Raw genomic sequence first — 18,011 nt, forward strand, 5'->3', positions numbered from 1 at the left:
CACCTACATAGAAGTGATATTCTAGCAGAGTATGTTTCAAGTATTTTGAAACAAACCATGTGTGTTGGAGAACATTAAAACAAACCAGTGATTGGGCACCAGTGGCTCATGCCTGTAAATCTAGCCACTCAGGAGGCTGAGATCTGAAGATCAAGGTTTGAAGCCAGCCCAGGCAGGAAATTCATTCAGATTCTTTTCTCCAGTTAACTACCCAAAACAAAAAGCTTGAATTGGAGCTATGGATCAAGTGATAGAATGCCAGACTCAAGTGAAAAAACTAAGAGGCAGCACTCAGGTCCTAACCGCAAGTTCTAAAGCTGGCGCAAGCATGCACGCACACACACATGCATACACACACACACACACACACACACACACACACACACAACCACCAAGGGTGGGCTGAGGAGCAGCTCAGTGGTGAAGTGCATGCTTGAGGTCCTGGGTTCAATTCCTAGCACTAAAAGAGAAGCTACTAATGGACATGAAGCATTGGTCCAGGATCTACATCACGCTGCGCTGACTTTGCACATCTACCTCACACTCAGCCTTGGAAGGTGGCCACTGTCACCTCAACATTTTTCTATAGAAAATTGATGGGTTCCAGACGTGGTGGGCATCTTTCCAGAGCTTTTGTACAGTTGGCATAAGAAGGAGGCCTAGATTTAGAACTCACTGCAAACTGAGCACCAGTGACTCATGTCTGTAAACTTAGCCACAGATAAGGCTGGTATCAAAGGATCATGGTTTAAAGCTAGCCTAGGCAGGAAAATCCATGAGATTCTTATCTCCAATTAATCCCTGAATATCTGGAAGTGGAGGTGTGGCTCAAGTGGTAGAATGCCAGCCTTATGTGAAAAAGCTAAGGGACAATGTCTGGCTCAGGCCTTAAGTTCAAGCCCCAGTACTGGATAAATAAATAAATAAAACCTCATTGTGTCTCTAAGGACATTAAAAATGGTTGTGCACGGTGGAAAAGAAAGAGTTTAATATGGCCCTGTTTCTACTCCAAATTGCAGGTATAGATGTAACATCATCTTCCCAAGATATGGAGGTGGAAGGAGGAAGTGCAGAGAGGTATAGGCAAGGGTCTTGATGGCAATCGGACATGAGAGGATAGAGATAGGCAGAACTGAAGTTGGCAGAAATGTGAGAGTGGGATCCACAGACAACTGTAGACTTGTCAAAGCCACTACAGGGAGGGGGCACTAGAAAGGAGGTGGTAAGGGCAACTGTAAGCATGCCTTGACTGGCTGTCCCTTCAGGAAGAGATAGGTGTCACTTGAGTGGAAATGTGGATAGGGTTATACTGTGGCCCATAAGTATTAACTTCTATTTTACCTCAATAGAATTTCATATCATACAAGTGTAATGTTCTTCAACAAGCAATGGAGTAACACTCAATTCAAACAGAATGATGACTTTTTTTTTACTTTCTTCCTGGAAAGATGGGGCCAATATATGAATTGCCAGCCCTCAAGATAGGTATAGAGAAGGATGGCTTAAAGAGCCTGAGTTTTAGCCAAGAGCTGGTGGCTCATACTTGAAATCCTATGTACTTTGGAGGCTGAAATGTGGAGGAATGAGGTTCAAAACTAGCCCAGGCACCTTCAAAATAATCAGCAAAAAGCAGAACTAAACCACATGTGGGTGACTGATGGCTATAATCCTAGGCACTCAGAAGGCTGAGATCTGAAGATTGCTGTTTGAAGGCAGCCTGGGCAGGAAAGTCCATACTCTTACCTTCAATTTACCAATAAAAGTAAAATGGAACTATCTCAAGTGATAGAGAATCAGCCTGGAACAAAAAAAGTAATAGAGCATCAGCTCCCAGTATCTGAGTTCAAGTCTTATTTCTTTAGAACTTAGAATAGCAAGCATAAGCCACTTGTGCTCAGCCTGTTAGTAGAGACTTGGGCTGGCCAGATGGTGACTCCTGCAGATGGTGAATACCTAGAATATATGTGACTCTTCAGACTCTAGGAGGCCTGTAGAATCATGTGCTGTTTTGGTAAATCAGCTGATTCTGGCGGTTCTAAACAACCAGTATGAGCTGATGTAGGTGATGGTGGTGGTAAATGCACTGACCTACTATCTGGGACTCTGGGTTTGACTCTGTGACTGTTGTACTGGCTGTTTCTCTCTGGCTGGCTATGTGATGTGTGACAGCTAGGTATGTCTGTTATACTTGTTCTTTCAAAGTTCCCAATCCAGCTGATTCTGGCTTTGATTTTGTGTTCAACAGGCTTTTGGACTCTGTATAGCTCTAAATGTTTGCTTCATGACTCCAGTGGTATGTGTGTATGTTGATGTGTGGGCATGTATGTGAGTTCAATGTCACCTCTCTCTGTTTGACTTGGTGACTGACATTTCTCAAATTGTATGTGTGTGATCCCTAATTATAATGGCACATGTCCTCTATTGCAGTACAATCATATAAGTTTGGTTGTTGATCTGTGTAATTGTTTCCAGTTCTATCCTACTGTGGAATCTGTCAAATTGCGTGTGTTCATTGGGACTCCAGGTGTGCTGCTGTGTCATTTGCCAAATGCATGCAACTCACTATCCCTCTATAGTCCTGCCTATTCACATTTGTTTACTGTGCCAGGGCCTTTCTCATGCTAGGCAAGCACTCTACCACTGAGCCACATGCCCAATTCCTCCTTTTTTTTAGCTCCTCCTTTTTTTGTGATGAGATTTTGCTATGTAGCTGAGGTTTCCATCGTACTCACAATTCTCTTTCCTTAGCCTCACGTTTCAGCCTCCCAGTGGCTGGAGGTACTGGTACTAGAAGTGTGAACTCCACTCCCATCTCCTCTGTTTGGACACAAAGATCTGCCTGTTTGTTGGCTGTCCTTGACTTTAGTTCTTAAACTTTGGATATTGTGAAAGTGCATGTCTGTTTTTCTCAGTCTTACTTCAGAGAGGTTGGTTTGTGGTCTGACAGTTGTAATTGAAATTTTGCTTTTTACCATATAATGAGTGACTGTTGTCCTCAATGTACTATGTTATCTCTCATCTCTTTTGCTGTCCCTTGGTTATCTCATATTGTTACAATATTTCACCGTGTTATCTGATATATTCTATATATGCTTAATTCGTTATCTGAAATTGGATAGGGAAGGGGGGAAATCAAAATGAGCCAGGGGGTAGGGGAAGGGAAATGGGGACCATGACATGAGAAAGGGTATCAATGTTTGTGAAGTATTGCACCTTCTATCTGGTGAATATAATATAACCCTTGTATTAATTACAATAAAAAACATATGGAAAAAAAGAAAATTTGCTTTTATTATCTATGTGTGTCCTGATAAATGATTGGTTTGATTATGAATTATCTGGATGTGACTAGAGGTATCAAATTCTTTATGTGTGCTGTTACTGGGGCTTGAACTCCGGGCATGGGTACTGATTACAGGCTTGAACAATGTACAAGGACAATGATATTTCTGCATTACTTCAAGCAGAGCCACACAGTGGACCTCCAGGGTTGACATATATCTAATAGGGTGGGTGACAGAGGGGCTGAGGGAAGGAGGAAGAGGTTTTCTGGTTCCCCACACTTTCACCTCATGGACTTTTTTTGTTCTTGCACAAATGTATTACACAGAGCCCATTATGGCTTTGGTCTCATGTGGCACCTGAGGTCCTGTTCATCTACATGAAACTCTGCTAGTGAGTGGGCAGCCAACGTCCTGTGTGATAGGCCAACTGGAGGGGGAGGGGTGCTTGTTGTATATGACCGTTCCCATAGAAGCTTTGGAACTTTAGCTTCAGGATAGATTGTGACAAGGGAGTGGTTTTGGATAGTCAGAAGTGCTAAAGGTACTAAGTGCAGCCATGATTGCTGGGTGAGTTTGCCTGCTATTTAACCTCCAATAGCTATGAGTTTGGCAGAGATCAGGGGGTCAGCTGGAGGGGTGTTAGCATGGTCAGGGATGAGGAGCAATATGTTAACAAGGGAGGAAAACAGAGATTAAAGCAATGGGTGAATATATAGGTGACCATCAGTGATCAGGTGGAAAGAAGAGGCATGGGTGGGCAGAATATGTAAGAAATGGGCAGAATGGGTGATTGAAGGGTAGAGAAGGGAGGGTGGATAGTGGCATAGAACTCCAGTGTCTACCAGCAGAATGCCAGTCTGGGAGAAGTGGACTCTGGAGGTTGGAACTTGGATTGAGGGCCCTTGCCAAGTCCATGGCTCTTAGCATGAGAGTTCCATAGCATGTAGTACTTAGTTCCTCCTAGCATAGACTGGAATGCCAATTTGTTTATCGGGGACATGTTACTTATGCAGAAATTTGAATACCTCATCTTCTCCAATGAGTATGGATAGGATCAGGGATGGGGCTGGGGACAAGGACCTCTGAGTTCCTTCCTTCCCAGACTTTGGACCCATCAAGTTCCAGGGGAGGACACATGCATCTCACTTGTGTATACTTCTGACACTATAAGTGTGGGGTTTGTGGATGTCAGTCTTCATATTTCTGTCACATCCTGCATTTTATGTCTCTCCTCTTATGTCCCAGGCAAAATGGAGGAGGAAACGCTGCTCCTCTACAACCAGCAGGATGTGCTCAGCCTCTGTGTGCGCCTGGCTGTGCTGCTCGCAGTGACTCTGATTGTGCCAATCGTTCTGTTCCCAGTGTGTGGGGAAAAAGAGGCCCAGGGAAGAGGGTGCTGGGGTGGATCAATAGAGGGTCTGGGTATGGCTGTTTGGGCGAAGGCTTGAATTCTGGGAAACTGGATGGAAGGAGGAAGCAGGAATGAACACAGGAAGTCAGACTTCTCTGATGGACAGAGAAGGCAAAAATCAGTGGTCTGTCAGAAGGGGGCATGGATGGCAAGACAGAAAGATACAGGAGGGAACAGAGCTAGTCAGCTGGAGGAAAGAAGCAGAGATGGACCAATGTTTCTAACCCTAGAACTTTCGAAGTTGAGGCATGGGGAACTCTAATTTGATGCCATGCCTGTCTCCACAGAGCCTATTTCAAAATTTGAAAGGCTGATGATGATAGAGGTTGGAGGAGGGGTGTTTATAATTGGAGATATATATGCATGTGTGTGTGTATGTGTGTGTATGTGTGTGTGTGTGTGTGTGTGTGAAAATAGAATAACAGAATCTGCTAAAATTGGTTTAAGAGGGGAAGAGGAAAAGAAAGTGACAAAGAATATTATAAAAGTATCTCTTTTTTTTGTTGGTCGTGGGGCTTGAACTCTGGGTCTGGATGCTATCCCTGAGCATTTCAGCTCAAGGCTACCGCCCTACCCCTTGAGCCACAGAGCCACTTCCAATACAATTATCTTATACACAGAGACCCCTTTGAATATGTAATAGAAAAATAGTGAAAACATGTTTCCATAGGAGATACAAAAATAAATTCTTTCATGCAATTTCATAGAAATGTACAAAAGCAACATTTAAACAGATTAATTTTCTTAAATGAGATTAAATTCTCATTATTATTGTTTTAGTATTTTGTGGAAAATGTCTCAATACAATTAAGTACAGTTTTCTTTTCTGTGTGTGTGTGTGTGTGTGTGTGTGTGTGTGTGTGTGTGTGTGTGTATGTTATGCCTGTGTGCCAATCCTGCAGCTCTAACTCAAGGCCTGGGCAATGTCCTCGAGCTTTTGTGCTCAAAGCTAGCACTCCATCACTTGAGCCACAGCTCCATTTCTGGCTTTTTGGTGGTTAATTGGAGATAAGGGTCTCATGGACTTTCTTGCCTGGGCTGGCTTCAAACTGTGATCCTCAGATCTCAGGCTCCTGTGTAGCTAGAATTATAGGCATAAGCTACCAGCCCCTGGCTCTCTTCTTTACTACAATTGCAATTTGTGTTTTAGATAATTTTTAGATAATCTTTTGTATCCTGCTGTGAACCAGTGGCTCAAGCATGTAATCTTAATACTCATGATGCTGAGATCTGAGGATCACAATTTGAACCCACTCCAGGCGGGAAAGTCCGTGAGATGCTTATCTCCAATAAATGCACACAAAAATGCTGAAAGTGGAGCTGTGGTTCAACTGGTAGAACACTAGCTTTGAATAAAAAGGCTAAGGGACCGTATACAGGACCTTAATTCAAGCCCCACCACTGGCACACACAAAAATACCTTTGCTTTCCTAATAAAAAAATTAAACCTCTAAGGACTGGAAATAGTTAGTTTAGTGTAAAACATTTGCCTAGCTTGTTCACAGCTCAGAATTTGGTCTCCAGTGATAAAAGAAAAATATAAAAGAAGTAGGCAAGACAGAAAAAGGATGGAAGTCGAAGTAAGGAGGCATAGGAAGGACATGGCTCAGATAGGGAAGTGGGAATGATTTTGACAGGAGGAAGGTAGGGCTAGTCAGATGGAGAAAGTGAGAAGAACAAGTGCTGGTCTGATGGGGAGGCAGTGGTAGATAGTGAGAGGAAGAAAGGATTTCATACATTGGTGGAAGGGTAGACAAAAGGAATAGAATTTGTCAGAGGGTGGAGGCAGAATGCTCATTTAGATGATGGAAGCACCAATAGATAGACAAGGTGGAGCCACAGTCTTCAGAGAAGAAAGCAAGGATTTCAGACAGGGTGGAGTTAATGACCTAACCTCAGAGTGAGGTGCTAGTAGCACAAGCCTGTATTACTTGATACTCAGGAAGAGGAAATCTGAGGATCACAATTGAAAGCCAACCCTGACAGGAAAATGTGAGACTTTTAAATCCAAGTAACCACCAGAAAGTTGGAAATGTAAATTTCGCTCAAGTAGTAGAGCACGAGCCTTGAGACATAAAACCAAAAGACAGCACCCGGTCCCTGAGTTTAAGCCCCAGTTTTGGTACAAAGAGACTAAAAGCAGACCTGGTCACCTTCAAGAAGGGTAGCACAGAAGTCCTCACCCCTTACCTGTCTTTCCCTCAACACAGATGCGTCGAATCCCGTAGCACCTGCTCGTCCCAAGCTACGCCTTCTATTAGCTGTATCTCTGATCCTGCTGGGTTTAGTTATTGTTTATGCCATCTTGTACCATCCATCCATGTTATCTTTGGGGTTATCGGTCAGTATCTCCCACCCCAGACCACAGCCTGACCTCACTGAGACAGCCTTGTACCTAAACCTAGCTCGACTCTTATCCTATCCGTTCTTGTCTCTAGGCTCCACATGAGCCCTCAGCCTCATCTGCATCTGTTCCAGAATCTTCTAAGGTTGTATTTTACTTTCTGTGGCAGGGCCCTTTTTTTCCTGGCCCCAAATCCAGGTGAGGATTCCATGGACAAATGCTGGGGAATGAGGCAACGTTTAAAAGGAATGTTTGTCCAGATGCATTGGCATTTCTGGAATATTCTCAGGATGGGGTCAAGTGAAGGAAGAAAGGTGAAGCCAGGAATGAGGGTCGATGAGTTTTTAAGAATGAATGTGATTGTCTTAAGAAGAGATTGAGCAGAGAGATCACCGGCAGAGTGACAGGGACTCTAGAAAAGACAGGTGGACTTGGCATGGGTCTCAGCGGCAGCATGCTTTTCTAGCATGCATGACCACTTAAGTCTCATCCCTAACACAGTAGTTGGGGACAACTCTACATAAAAGGATTCTTCAAACAGATGAAGGACTATTGAGAAGACAAGGTAGAGCACCAAGAAAAAGGAGGAGTGAGGAAAATGCTCACTTTAAGGAGGAGATAGAGAGTCAGGTGTGGTGTTCACACCTATAATCTCCAACAATATGGAAGGTTTAGATAGAAGGATGTTAGACTTAAGCTGAGCTAGGTTAAACTTGTAAAATACTATCTGAAACATCACTAAAGTGTAAGAGAGAGAAGGGCCTGGCTCAGATGGTAGAGAACCTTCCTACCAAACATGTGGCCTTGAGCTCAAGCCCCACTACAATTAAATTTAATTTTTAGAAAAGTAGCAGAAGCCAGGTGTGGTGGCTCACACCTGTACTCCTAGCTACTCAGAGGGTTAGATGTGAGGATCTCAGTTCAAAGCCAGCCTGGGCACTAAAGAATGTGAAACTCCTATCTCCAATTAACCATTAGAAAACCGGAAGTGGCATTGTGGCTCAGGGGTAGGGCAGTAGCCTTGAGCTGAAAAGCTCAGGGATAGCACCCAGACCCAGAGTTCAGAAGAAGAGAGTCAGGAATGAGTGGGACCCTCTTGGAGGGGGTGAGGAGTTGATAGCTTCTCATGGGTATACTTTGTGAGGAGTGCCTGACAGGCTCATCTTTCTCCCTCTTACCTACAGGCCCTGTGTCTTGGTGCCATCAGAATCCACTTCATTGCCAGCAGTCAGGGCTTTATGTATGTCAACTGCACTAGAGGCGAAAGACACATATTTGAACAATGACGTGGACTGCTTTAACCCTCTCTATGCTCATCAACATGAGCATATATGTAGAGGTGGAGGTGGCTTCTCTCCAATATCAAAGGGTATCTATGGTGAGGGACAGCAGAGGCTACAGAGTGGTGGCCCTACTTCCAATACTAACCCCAAACCTCAAGAGAAGTAGAGGGGGAGGCTAGGTCTTTAGAGGTTCTCACCCATCCCAGGCCTTCCTCTTCCTGGCCCAAGTAGTTTACTCTTGGGTAAAGAGAAAAAAAATAAAGATGCCATTTGATCCCTCTGGTCTACTTGTTCTGATCTTTGTTGAAATCCTCTTAGAGGAATCTACCTGGGATAATCAGGCATAAATGAAAGCCCCAGTAGAGCTGCATTCACTCACTTTTCTCCTCCCTCAGGTTCAACTATTGGGAACCTTCAAAGTGGCAGGCTGGAGACTGAGAAGCAAATGTTCTAGATGCTGGGATGAATAGATCACTAAATGAAGCAGATAAGTTGGGTACCAGAGCTTACATCTGTAATTCTAGCTATTCAAAAGGCTGAGTTCTGAGGATCACAGTTCAAAGTAAGCCTGGACATAAGAATTCAGAATGTTATCTTTAATTACTCACCAAAAATCCATTAGTCACCAAAAATCCAGAAATTGAGGTGTGGCTCAAGTTTAGGAACATCCTTTAAGCTCTCAGTGTAAGTCCCAGTATTAGGAAAGAGAAAGAAGGAAGGAAGGAAGGAAGGAAGGAAAGAAGGAAGGAAGAAGAGAGAGAGAGAGAGAGAGAGAGAGAGAGAGAGAGAGAGAGAGAGAGAGAGAGAGAGAGAGGAGGGAGGGAGGGAGAGAGGAAGGAGGGAAGGGAAGGGGGAAGGAGGGAAGGAAGGAAGGAAGGATAGATGGAAGAAGAGAAGGAAGGAAGGATGGAAGAGAGATAGGGGGAAGGAGGAAGGCAGGGAGAAAGAAAGGGAGAGAAAGAGAAAGGGGGAAAGATAGAAAGAGGAAGAAAGAAAGAGGGAGAAAAGGGAGGGAAAAATAAAGAAAAAGAGAAAAAAGAAAGGGAGAAAGAGAAAAGGAGAGGGGGGAAAGAAAAAGAGGAAAAAGAAAAAGAAAGGGAGAGAAAGAAAGAGGGAAAGATAGAAAGAGGGAGAAAGAAAAGAATGAGAAAGAAGGAATGAAGAAAGAAAAAGGGAAGAGAGGGAGGAAGAAAGGAAGGAAGGAGGAGAGATAAACAAGGAGGGAAGAAGGAAGAAAAAGAAAAGGGAGGGAAGGAAAGGAGAGGGAAAGGGAGAGAGTAACAAAGAGAATGAAAAAAGAAAGGAAGGAAGGAAGGAAGGGAGGGAGGGAGAGAGGGAGGGAAGAAGGAAGGGAGGGAGAGGAGTAAGGGAGAGAAGAAAGCAAGAAAGAAAATGAAAGAAGGAAAAAAGAAAGAAGGAATGGGAGGGAGGGAAGAAGGAAGGAAAGAAAGAAAGAGAGAGAGAGAGAAAGAAAGAAAGAAAGAAAGAAAGAAAGAAAGAAAAAGAAAGAAAGAACAGGAGGGAAGAGAAAGGTAAAGGGAGGGAAGAAGCCAGGTATGGTGGCTCACACCTGTAATCCTAGCTACTCAGGAGGCTGAGATCTGAGGATTGTAGTTCAAAGCCAGCCCAGGCACTGAAGTCTGTAAGACACTTATCTCCAATTAACTGCCAGAAAACTGGAAGTGGCGCTGTGGCTCAAGGGGCAGGGGGGTAGCCTTGAGCTGAAGAGCTCAGGGATAGGGCCCAGGCCCAGAGTTCAAGTCCCACGATCGACAAAAAAAGGTGGGGGGAGGAAGGAGCAGGAAATGGTCCCTCCACGTACTAAACTCAGCCTATTTGTGACCCTTGACCTAAGAGTATTATTCATAAACACTCAAAAAGAAAAATATTTTTTGTAATATTGAAATTATAGAGAAATGAAATGTCCATAAATAATGTTTTGTGGAATTCAGTCAAGTTTGTTCAGTAATATATTCTTCATGAAACTAGATCTGATGAGTTGCTATCAAATGCATATGATCAGCAAAGTCTGAACTATTTACTCTCTGGCGCTTTGCAGGAAAAGCTGACTGGCCTCTGATTTAGCAGAGAGAGGGGAATTGCCATTACAGATAGAGATGAACACTGAAGCAAATGAGTGAGTGTGAATGTATGGGGGGAAAGAATTTGTCAGGGAGGACCTGAATAAGGAGGGGACAAGCAGCATGGTCCTATGACACCGAGAAGAATCATACCTCATGGTTATCTAGGTAAAGAATGTGCCAGCCCCAGCGAGCAAAAAAATGCTAAGATCTTGAAGTAGGTATGAGCCTGGCAGTTCCAAGCAAGAGTAAGAGTAAAGAGTAAAGGGAAGTTAGAGTAAGAAACCTGAGTTAGAAACCATGGATTTTTGCCACCCTAATAGATGGAAAACTTAACAGTCTATAATTGAGATATTTATGAGACTTTTCTGGGTTGGGCATTTGGCCTAGTGGTAGAGTGCTTGCCTAGCATGCACAAAGATCCAGGTTCAATTTCTTGGTACCACATACATAGAAAAAAGCAGGGGCTGGGAGCTTGGCCTAGTTGTAGAGTGCTTGCCTAGCATGCATGAAGACCTGTGTTTGATTCTTCAGTACCACATATATAGAAAAAAGCTGGAAGTGGTGCTATGACTCAAGTGGTAGACCCCTAGCCTTGAGAAAGTCCAAGGACAAGGCTCAGGCCCTGAGCTCAAGCCCAGGACTGGCAAAAAAAGAAGTTTTGTTGAGCCAGGAGTCAGTGGCTTATGTCTGTAATCCTAACTACTCAGGGGGCTGAGCTCTGAGTATCATAGTTTAAAGCCAGCATGGGAAGAGAACTTTAAGACTCAAAGTTCCTGTGAGACTCTTACCTCCCATTAAAAACCAGAAAATAGAAAGTGGCACAGTGGCTCACGTGGTAGAGCACTAGGTTCAGGGACAGTGCCAAGGATGTGAATTCCAGGCCCACAATTGACACATAAAAGTTTCTTTGATACTGGGGTGTGTGTGTGTGTGTGTGTGTGTGTGTGTGTTTTCAAGATGGCCTAAGTCACTCCCTACACATCAAGCCCTTTCACATTCCTAGGATTATAGGTCTGACCCACAGTGCCAGGCTTATTTGTCAATATGGACATCTTGTTCACTTTTTGCTTGAACTGACCTTTAACATTGAAACTCCTAAACTCTTCCTTCTGAGGAGCTAGGATTGTAGGTATGAGCCACACACCTGCCCACTCCAGATAAATTTTGCCAGTGTTAGGGCTTGAACTCAGGGCCTGTATGATACTTTAGATTCTTTTCCTCAAGATTAGTGCTATACAACTTGAACTACAGATCCACAGCTCCACTTTTAGCATTTTTTGGCTTAATTGGTGATATGTTTCCCACAAACTTTACTACCTGGGCTGACTTCAAACAAGGGTCTTTAAATCACAGCACCTTCAGTAGCTAGGATTATACCCATAAAACACAAATGTCCAGTTCTTCCAACATAATTTTAATTTAGATACATAATCCCTTTCTCCTCATTTTTGCATTGTGTGTATGTGCATTGCTCTGTGCTCAATCAATTTTGCTATTCATATGTGTGTGTGTGCGTGTGTGTGCGCGCACGCACAAATTCACGCATGCTTGTGCATGCACACATGGGTGCTCCCATACTGGGACTTAAACGGAGGACCTAGATGCTGTTCATTAATACTTGTTCTCAAGTCTTGAGATTTTTCATTTGAACCACAGCTCCACATGTGGCTTTTTAGGTGGTTAATTGTAGATAAGATCCTTACAGACTTTTCACCTTAAGTGTGGGCTATCAGTGCCTGTCTCACTTTTCTTTCTTTCTTTCTTTCTTTCTTTCTTTCTTTCTTTCTTTCTTTCTTTCTTTCTTTCTCTTTCTTTCTTTCTCTCTCTCTTCTTTCTTTCTCTCTCTCTTCTTTCTTTCTCTCTCTCTTCTCTCTTTCTTTCTTTCTTTCTTTCTTTCTTAGACCTGGTCTTGAGCTCAGGGCCTGAGCACTGTCCTTGGACTTTTCTCAAGGCTAGAGCTCTACCACTTGAGCCTCAGCACCACTTCTGGCTTTTTTCTATGTATGTGGTACGGAGGAATTGAATCCAGGTCTTCATGCATGCCAGGCAAGCACTCAACCACTAGGCCAAACTCTGGGCCCCTGTCTCACTTTTTATTCCTTACTGCAACCTGGAAATGGAATTGTGGATCTAGCGGTAGAGCATTACTCTTGTGCAAAAAATCTCAGGGTGCCTGGTGCTGGTGTCTCAAAGCTGTAATTCTAGCTATTCAGGAGGCTAAAATCTGAAAATTGTGGTTCAAAGCCAGGCGGGGCAGGAAATGCCATGAGATTCTTATCTCCAATAAACTCAGAAAAAGCTAGAAGTGGCATTGTGGCTCAAGTGGTAGAGCACAACTTTGAGCACAGAGAGCACCCGAGCCCTGACTTCAAGCTCCAGGAATGGCAAAAAACAAAACCACCTTTAAAAGTCCTCAAGAATGAAGTTAATCCTAGCTCTCAAGAGACTGGGGCTCTGAGGAAAACAGTCCTAACCAATCGGATGAAAAAAATCCCCTGAGACTCTTATCTTCAATAAACCAACAAAAAGGCAAAAGTGGAGATGTGGCTCAAGTGATAGAGTGTCAATTGAGAGTGCGAGGCCCTGAGTTTAAGCACTAGTATTGGCACAGAACAAAAAATGAGGTGATGATTAGTGGTGCCAACCTGTAATCCCAACTACTCAGGATGCAGAGGCAGGAGGACTTTAAGATCAAGGTCCTTTCTGGGCCGGGAGTTTGGCCTAGTGGTTAAAGTGCTTGCCTAGCATGCATGAAGACCCAGGTTAGATTCCTCGGTACCACATACATAGAAAAAAGCCGGAAGTGGTGCTGAGGCTCAAGTGGTAGAGCTCTAGCCTTGAGAAAGTCCAAGGACAGTGCTCAGGCCCTGAGCTCAAGCCCAGGACTGGCAAAAAAACAAAAAAAAAAAGATCAAGGTCAATTGGGCAAAGTTAATATGACCCTGTTTCAAAAAAGAAAATGGAAAAAAGAAAATTGGGAATATGACTGACATGGCAGAGCAATTACATAGCAAGTTAAAGGTTCTGGATTCAGTCCCTAGTACTGAAATTCAAACAAAGAAAAACATATGAAGTATGTCCAGAGGTTAAAAAAATGAAGTAAACCAGCAACAACACAATATACGTTTTTCTCAGCAGCACATGGAACATTTTCCAAAATAGATCACATCTTAGGCCATAAAACAAACCTGGACAGATTCAGAAACACTGAAATTATTCCATGCACACTCCCAGACCACAAAGGCATCAAACTGGAACTGAACACACATCTCCACCAACGAAAACCCTGTAACTCATGGAGACTGAACAACACATTGTTGAATCACCAATGGGTCATCGAAGAGATCAGAACAGAAATCCAACAGTTTATGAAATTTAACAGTAAGGAGCACACAAAATACCAACTCCTTTGGGACACAGCAAAGGCAGTACTCAGAGGAAAATTTATAGCGCTGAGTGCCTACAACAACAAGTTGGAAAAATTGCAAACCAACAAGTTAATGTCTCACCTTAAGCTCCTGGAAAAAGAGCAACAAACCAAACCTAATCCCAGTAGAAGAAAGCAAATAATTAAAATCAAAGCAGAATTAAATGATTTGGAATCCAAAAAAACTATAGAAAGAATCAACAAAACAAGGAGTTGGTTCTTTGAAAGAATTAACAAAATTGACAAGCCCTTAGCAAATCTTACCAAAAAAAGAAGAGAGCATATCGAAATAAACAAAATCGCAGATGAAAATGGTAATATCACGACAGAAATTACCAAGATCCAGAATATCATGAGGGAATACTTCTCAAACCTTTATGCCAACAAATTTGAGAATCTAGATGAAATGGATGAATTCCTAGCCAATATTAACATACCCACACTGAACCAAGAAGAACTAAGCCAACTCAACAGGCCTATTTCAAGCTCTGAAATAGAAATGGCAATTAGAGAACTTCCACCTAAGAAAAGCCCAGGGCCAGATGGATTCACAGCTGAATTCTATAAGGTCTTCAAAGCAGAGCTCACACCAATACTTCTCAAGCTCTTCAACGAAATTGAAAATGAAGGTTCCTTACCAAACTCATTCTATGAAGCCAGTATAACCCTCATCCCCAAACCAGACAGAGATTCATCAAAGAAAGAGAACTATAGACCTATATCTTTGATGAACATCGATGCAAAACTTCTCAACAAAATACTGGCCAACCGTCTACAACAACTCATCAAAAAAATTATACACTATGATCAAACTGGATTCATCACAGGGAGGCAAAGCTGGTTCAACATACGCAAATCAATTAATATAATTCAAAACATCAACAGGAGCAAGGACAAAAATCACATGATTGTCTCAATAGACGCGGAAAAGGCATTTGACAAGATCCAACACCCCTTTATGTTAAAAGCTCTGGAGAAACTAGGAAGCCATGGAACATTCCTCGATATAATAAAGGCTGTGTATGAGAAACCTACTGCTAGTATTACACTTAATGGTGAAAATCTAAAGCCATTCCCTCTAAAATCAGGAACGGGACAAGGATGCCCACTCTCTCCACTCCTCTTTAACATAGTACTAGAATTCCTAGCCAGTGCAATAAGGCAAGAAGCAAGCATAAAGGGGATCCAAGTAGGGAAAGAGGAAATAAAACTATCCCTCTTTGCAGATGACATGATTCTGTATTTAAAGAATCCTATAGACTCTACTCCCAAGCTCCTTGAGCTGATTCAAAGCTTTGGAAGAGTAGCAGGCTATAAAATCAACCCTCAAAAATCAACTGCCTTCCTTTACGCCAACAGTGAGAGGAACGAGGCAATAATCAGGAAAGAAACTCCTTTCACAATAGCCTCAAAGAAAATAAAGTACCTAGGAATTAGCTTAACTAAGAATGTAAAGGACCTTTTTGACGAAAACTTTAAAACCCTAAAAAAGGAAATTAAAGCAGAACCAAGGAAATGGAAAAACCTCCCATGCTCCTGGATTGGAAGAATCAACATTGTGAAAATGACAATCTTGCCAAGAGCTATCTACAAATTCAGTGCAATACCCATCAACATCCCAATGTCATACTTTAAAGAAATAGAAGAGGCAATCCAAAATTTCATATGGAATAATAAAAGACCCCGTATAGCAAAAACACTTCTTAGCAGAAAGAACAGCGCTGGAGGAATTTCAATTCCAAACTTTAGACTCTATTACAGAGCTATAATTCTCAAAACAGCTTGGTACTGGCACAGGAACAGGCCTGAAGACCAATGGAATAGAACTGAGGACCCAGATATTAAACCACAGACCTATGGCCACCTAATCTTTGACAAGGGAGCCAAAAAAATAGAATGGAAGAAAGACAGCCTCTTCAACAAGTTGTGCTGGCAGAACTGGTTAAGCACCTGCAGAAAACTAAAGCTGGATCCTTCTTTGTCACCTTGCACTAGAATTAACTCCAAATGGATCAAAGACCTGTAGGTAAGAGCTGACACACTGAAAACTTTACAGGAAGGAATAGAAGATACACTAGGCCTCCTTGGCACAGGTCGAAACTTTCTTAATAAGGACCAAGAATCACAACAAATCAGAGAAAGGCTGGATAAGTGGGACTGCATTAAACTGCAGAGCTTTTGTATGGCAAAGGACATAGCTAGTAAACTAATCAGGAAGCCTACAGAGTGGGAGAAGATCTTCACCAACCAAACAATGGACAAAGGCCTCATATCTAAAATATATCAACAACTCAAAAAATTGAATCACTCCAAAACTAACCTCCAAAGTATCAACCATCCCATTAAAAATGGGCCAAAGACTTAAAGAGAGTCTTCTCTGAAGAAGAAACAAAAATGGCCTATAGACACATGAAGAAATGCTCAACATCTCTGGTCATAAAAGAAATGCAAATCAAAACAACTCTAAGATTCCACCTCACTCCAGCTAGAATGGCCAGGATCAGGAAAACGAATGACAACAGATGCTGGAGGGGATGTGGCCAGGAGGGATCACTACTACACTGTTGGTGGGAGTGCAAACTCGTTCAACCACTATGGAAAGCAGTGTGGCAGTGCCTCAAAAGGCTAAACATAGAACTCCCCTATGACCCAGCAATTCCACTACTTGGCATTTACCCAACCATCCAGAAACAAGGACATACTAAACCCACTAGCACAACAATGTTCATTGCAGCACTATTCACCATAGCAAAGATATGGAACCAACCTAGATGTCCCTCAGTTGATGAGTGGATCAACAAGTTGTGGTATTTGTACACAATGGAATTCTATGCTGCTGTCAGAAAGAATGACATCGCCCCATTTGTTAGGAAATGGAAAGACTTAGAAAAAATCATATTAAGTGAAGTAAGCCAGACTCAAAGGAACTTAGGCTCAATGGTTTCCCTCATTTGTCATAATCAGTAGAAACCTTGGGCTCTACTAGCAGAGATCTGCAATAGAGCAAAATCTTGATACATAAGGCCATATAATGTGAAGCTAATTGAAAGGACCTCCAGGATATTGAAACAAAAGCCATATAATGAATGATTGTTGTCCTTAATGTACTATGTTGTCTCTCATCTCCTTTGCTGTCCCTTGGTTATCTCATATTGGTATAGTATCTCACTTTGTTATCTGATATATTGGATTTATTTGTATTTGGATATTTGAAATTTGATAGGGAAGGGGGGAAAACCAAGACGGGTGGGGGGTGTGGGGGGGAGGGAAATGGGTACCAAGACATGTGAAAGGGTATCAATGTATGTGAATTAATGCACCTTCTATCTGGCAAATATCATGTAACCCTTTTACTAATTACAATAAAAAAATTTTAAAAAAATGAAGTAAAGTTAATCAACACATGACAAAAATGTATGATTAACTCATAACAATACAGTAATTCACAGGAGAAAATATTTAAATAAATAATGAGTGAGTTTGTTAGAATTAGATAACTTCTTATCTCAAAGGACATAGTATACTGAATAGAAGAACAGAAACATCTGCACACCTCTATACACACAAGAAGTTGAGATTATGAAAAACAAGCCTTTTCTTTGGTGTCACTACTGGGCTTGAAATCAGTGACTCGGGTTCTCATTTGGCCTTTCTGTTCAAGACTGACACTCTACCACTTGAGCCAGCCAGCTTTTTGAGGGTGAATTAGAGCTAATACATGCTTGGAATTTCTTGCATGAGCTGGTTTGGAACCTCAATTCTCACATGTCAGCTTCCTGACTAGAATGGCTAGCTCATGATGATGCCTCATGTCATTAGCGTCTGGCCTTGAGCTCAACTCTGACTTCAACAAGGCTAATTAGGGATTTGTATGCAAGGAACAGAGTACAGGGAGGTTCGTGCTGGAAAACTATTAAGAAAGGGAAAAGGGGGCCCGGGAGTTTGGCCTAGCGGTTAAAGTGCTTGCCTAGCATGCACAAAGACCCGGGTTCGATTCCTCGGTATCCCACATACACAACCAAGCCGGAAGTGGCAGAGACGAGACACAACCAAAAACCGGAAAAGTGGCAGAGACAAGACTGCGACGGCGACAGAGAGCAAAAGAAGCGAGCTGAGCTGAAGTGAACAGAGCCCAACCGAGTGGTGGCCAGAGCGAGCGGGGCCGGAGCGAGCAGGAC

General features: G+C 42.6%; 1 protein-coding gene across 1 annotated transcript; it reads left to right on the forward strand.

Annotated features, from left to right (window-relative positions):
* The first annotated feature begins 3,810 nt into the window (after positions 1-3,810).
* On the forward strand, positions 3,811-8,584 carry LOC150040689 (uncharacterized). Its single transcript, XM_090326609.1, has 5 exons — positions 3,811-3,851; positions 4,530-4,645; positions 6,906-7,036; positions 7,134-7,237; positions 8,224-8,584. Exons 1-5 carry the CDS (start codon positions 3,841-3,843, stop codon positions 8,486-8,488), a joined length of 627 nt encoding a protein of 208 aa, XP_090182735.1. The 5' UTR covers positions 3,811-3,840; the 3' UTR covers positions 8,489-8,584.
* Positions 8,585-18,011: the final 9,427 nt, after the last annotated feature.

The sequence above is a fragment of the Megascapheus bottae genome, chromosome X, assembly GCF_031878675.1.
Source record: "Megascapheus bottae isolate mThoBot1 chromosome X, mThoBot2.hap1, whole genome shotgun sequence".
NCBI lineage: Eukaryota > Metazoa > Chordata > Mammalia > Rodentia > Geomyidae > Megascapheus > Megascapheus bottae.